Source organism: Adiantum capillus-veneris, chromosome 30 (assembly GCF_014529385.1).
Source record: "Adiantum capillus-veneris isolate H3 chromosome 30, ASM1452938v2, whole genome shotgun sequence".
Taxonomy (NCBI): Eukaryota; Viridiplantae; Streptophyta; class Polypodiopsida; order Polypodiales; family Pteridaceae; genus Adiantum; species Adiantum capillus-veneris.
In genome coordinates, this window is record NC_140960.1 from 94,993,599 (window position 1) to 94,996,570 (window position 2,972).

General features: G+C 44.0%; 1 protein-coding gene across 1 annotated transcript; it reads left to right on the forward strand.

Moving 5' to 3' along the window:
* Positions 1-1,147: 1,147 nt before the first annotated feature.
* LOC147418437 (uncharacterized) lies at positions 1,148-2,596 on the forward strand. Its single transcript, XM_086506838.1, has 2 exons — positions 1,148-1,500; positions 1,644-2,596. The coding sequence occupies exons 1-2, from the start codon at positions 1,216-1,218 to the stop codon at positions 2,475-2,477; spliced, it is 1,119 nt and encodes a 372-aa protein (XP_086362964.1). The 5' UTR covers positions 1,148-1,215; the 3' UTR covers positions 2,478-2,596.
* Positions 2,597-2,972: the final 376 nt, after the last annotated feature.

The following is a 2,972-nucleotide window of genomic DNA, read 5'->3' on the forward strand; positions in this document are numbered from 1 at the left end:
ATAATAAATATGAGCACGGAATAACTTCTAGGCATGTTGTGGGATCTGCTATTTTTGGTAAATCACGTGGGATTTACTAGAGCTTTATCTATCAACTTTCAAGGTTTTCTTTCTATTTTATGGTTGAGAAAAAATTATAGAGGTCTATTCTGATTTTTTAAATGAAATCTTGTTTTAACGTGGGCTAAAAATCAATTTTACATTTTGGGGTTTTTAGCATAAATCTGCTGTATAGCGAGTTGTGGTATTTTCTTTGTATATATTCTATAAGAATTTGAAAAAGTAAAATTTGGTTTTCTGTGTTTTTTGAAAATAAAATAAAAATGGAAAAATGTGAAAAAGTAATGTGGGCCGGGACCGGCAGTGGAAGGGGAGAGAGACATTGAATGAAGGGCCTGCAGCAGCCATCCTTCCTCTTTAACTACGAAACCTAAATGAACAAGCCTTCAAGTAGCCATCCTTTCATTTATGATCCTCCCCTTTTCAAAACTTCACTTCAACCCTCTGCCAGCACCCAATCACAAAAAGGGCAAAAGAAAAAAAAGAAAAAAAGCACACAAAATCATACACACACTACGTACAGTAGCATAAAAATGTACACACAATAGAAGGTTGAAAACGCAGAATTTTTCTTTGATTGAAAAGCAAAAAAAAAAAAAAAGAAAGAGAGGAAAAACACACAGACACACACACACACACACGAAGAGTACCCCTCAAATCTCTCCAAATCACCCTCATAACTGGGCCTCAATAAATTACCTCCCAATTTTTTAAAAGCAACTCTAATCACGCCCTGACAGTAAAATTAAGTCGTGATTTTACTCTTGTAATTATCCGCCTTTGGGAGCTTTCATATCAGCTGCAGTTGATTTCGTTCATTCATACATGATACATTATTTGACATTATATAAGGGGAGATGCATCATGGGGATGGGGTTTGAATTAGTTGGTGCACTTATTAATGTGGGGATGGCCTATTGTGTCAATTTGTGTTGTCCTGTGTGTGTGTGTGTGTTTTTTGTGTGTGCGTGTATGGGTGGTTATTTGCATCCCTACGTATAAAGGCTCGGCATTGTGAGTGCATCTGATCATCCGGACTCATCCCCTTCAACTCTGGAAGACCTACTCAGGGTTCCCCACTCTCAATAACCCCCCCCCCCCCCCGCCCCAAAAAAAAACTTCTCTCCACACACACACACAGACACCTCTATCTCCATGGCCGCTTGGATAGGACCCCATTGGCAAGAAGAGAGAAGGGGCCTCGTCGAAGACGAGGAGGCCAGCCGTCGCCGAATGGTGGAGCTTCTGCTTGGTCCCTTCATTGCCAGCAAAACTTGCCACTTGCAGTCTCTGAATAGAGATCAGCCCACCACTCTGAACCTCCTCCCTGCTACCGATAGTAGCTGCCCATCTTGGAAGGACAACATGGGCTGCACCCACGTCGAGCTCGAGCCTGAAATGCCGCTCCCCGCAGGCTGGGAGAAGTGTCTCAACCTCAAGGTTTTTATTCTCTCTCTGTGTGTCCCATATCATAGTCCTTTGGCAATTGGCTTGGATTGTTAAATGAATGGCCATTGGTTCTGTGTGTGTGTGTTATTAGTTGTAACGTTCTGATGAAAGTATTATATTCTGTATGTTCACAGACTGGAAGCATATACTACCTTAACCGAACCACGGGGGCCATCTCCGTTTCTGACCCCAGAAAGCAAGCCTCCCTTGACGTACCATGCAGCAGAGTTGATGCAAGCACATCACCCACCACATCAGAGCTCACCGTGGAGGCATCCAATGAACTAGCCATCTGCAATAGCAAGGCAAGGCAGCACAATCTTCTCAATATAAACGAGAAGCCCAACAGCAATGTTGACAAGGAGTTGGACTTGAACCTCTCTCTGCATGTGGGATTATGCTCATCACCGAAGACTCATGCCTCTCCTAGGGATGCTGGTTTACCTATATTGCATCCTTCTAATGCCGCATGCCCTGCGCAGACGACAATCAAGACCTCGGCTAGCACTGCAAGTGCACCTATCGCCTCTTCCTCCTCCTCCTCCTCCTCTACATCCTCGCCCCTTAGTGCAAGCCTAGCCTTTTCACATACAATTTTATCAAGCACAGAATTATCCCAAACCTCTTTCTTAGAGGGAAGCACCTTCTTCAAGCAGGAGAGCAGTCAAAACACAAGGCTTGCAATGAGGGGGAGCTCTACTTATGGTGGCATCAATCATCACATGCTCTCCGATCATGCCCAAAGTACGGGGGGGATGTTGCCGCGAAAGCTTGCGGTGGAGAGCGAGAATTTGTCAACAGCAGCGGCTGCAGCGTCTATGGTGACGGTAGCATGTGCGAATTGCTTGATGTTTGTAATGCTGTCGAAGAGCAATCCGAGGTGCCCGAGGTGTGGAAGCAGCTGCCCAGAGCAGATGGAGTTTCCTCAGCCCCCTGCGAAGAGGGCAAAGCTAGGGTTTTCCTTTTGAAGATATGGCTTTGCGTTCCATTGTATTCTGCTTCTCTCAAGTTGTGTACAGTTTTGAGCGAAGGAAAGTGGTTGTCCTCCCTGAATTGAATGAAAGAATAGAAGCCTTGTATTGAAGTACAGCATGTTTTCAAGTCTCTATCTTCCATTACAAAGGGGGAGGGGGTAGCCTAGGCACTGTAGCAATGGAAAGTAGAGGTAGAGGGCTATAGCGTAGCCTTAGAAGGTAGGCCGATAGCTTATTCGGCTACGCCTTTACAAACCTTGAAAGTGATTGAAGACGTGAAATAGGGACTTAGTCACATGCATGCATGGCCTTCTTCATATAATTGCAAACGTGGACGCAAAGTACTTCCATAGGCCTTTAAAGCACCTAGAATTTTCGTTATGTTTATTTACTTTCTTACTCGATCAACATAAAAATGGTCTATTAATTGCGGATTTCATTTCTCCTATTTTCACATATTCATCAAGAAAAGCCTAAATTTTGAAGACT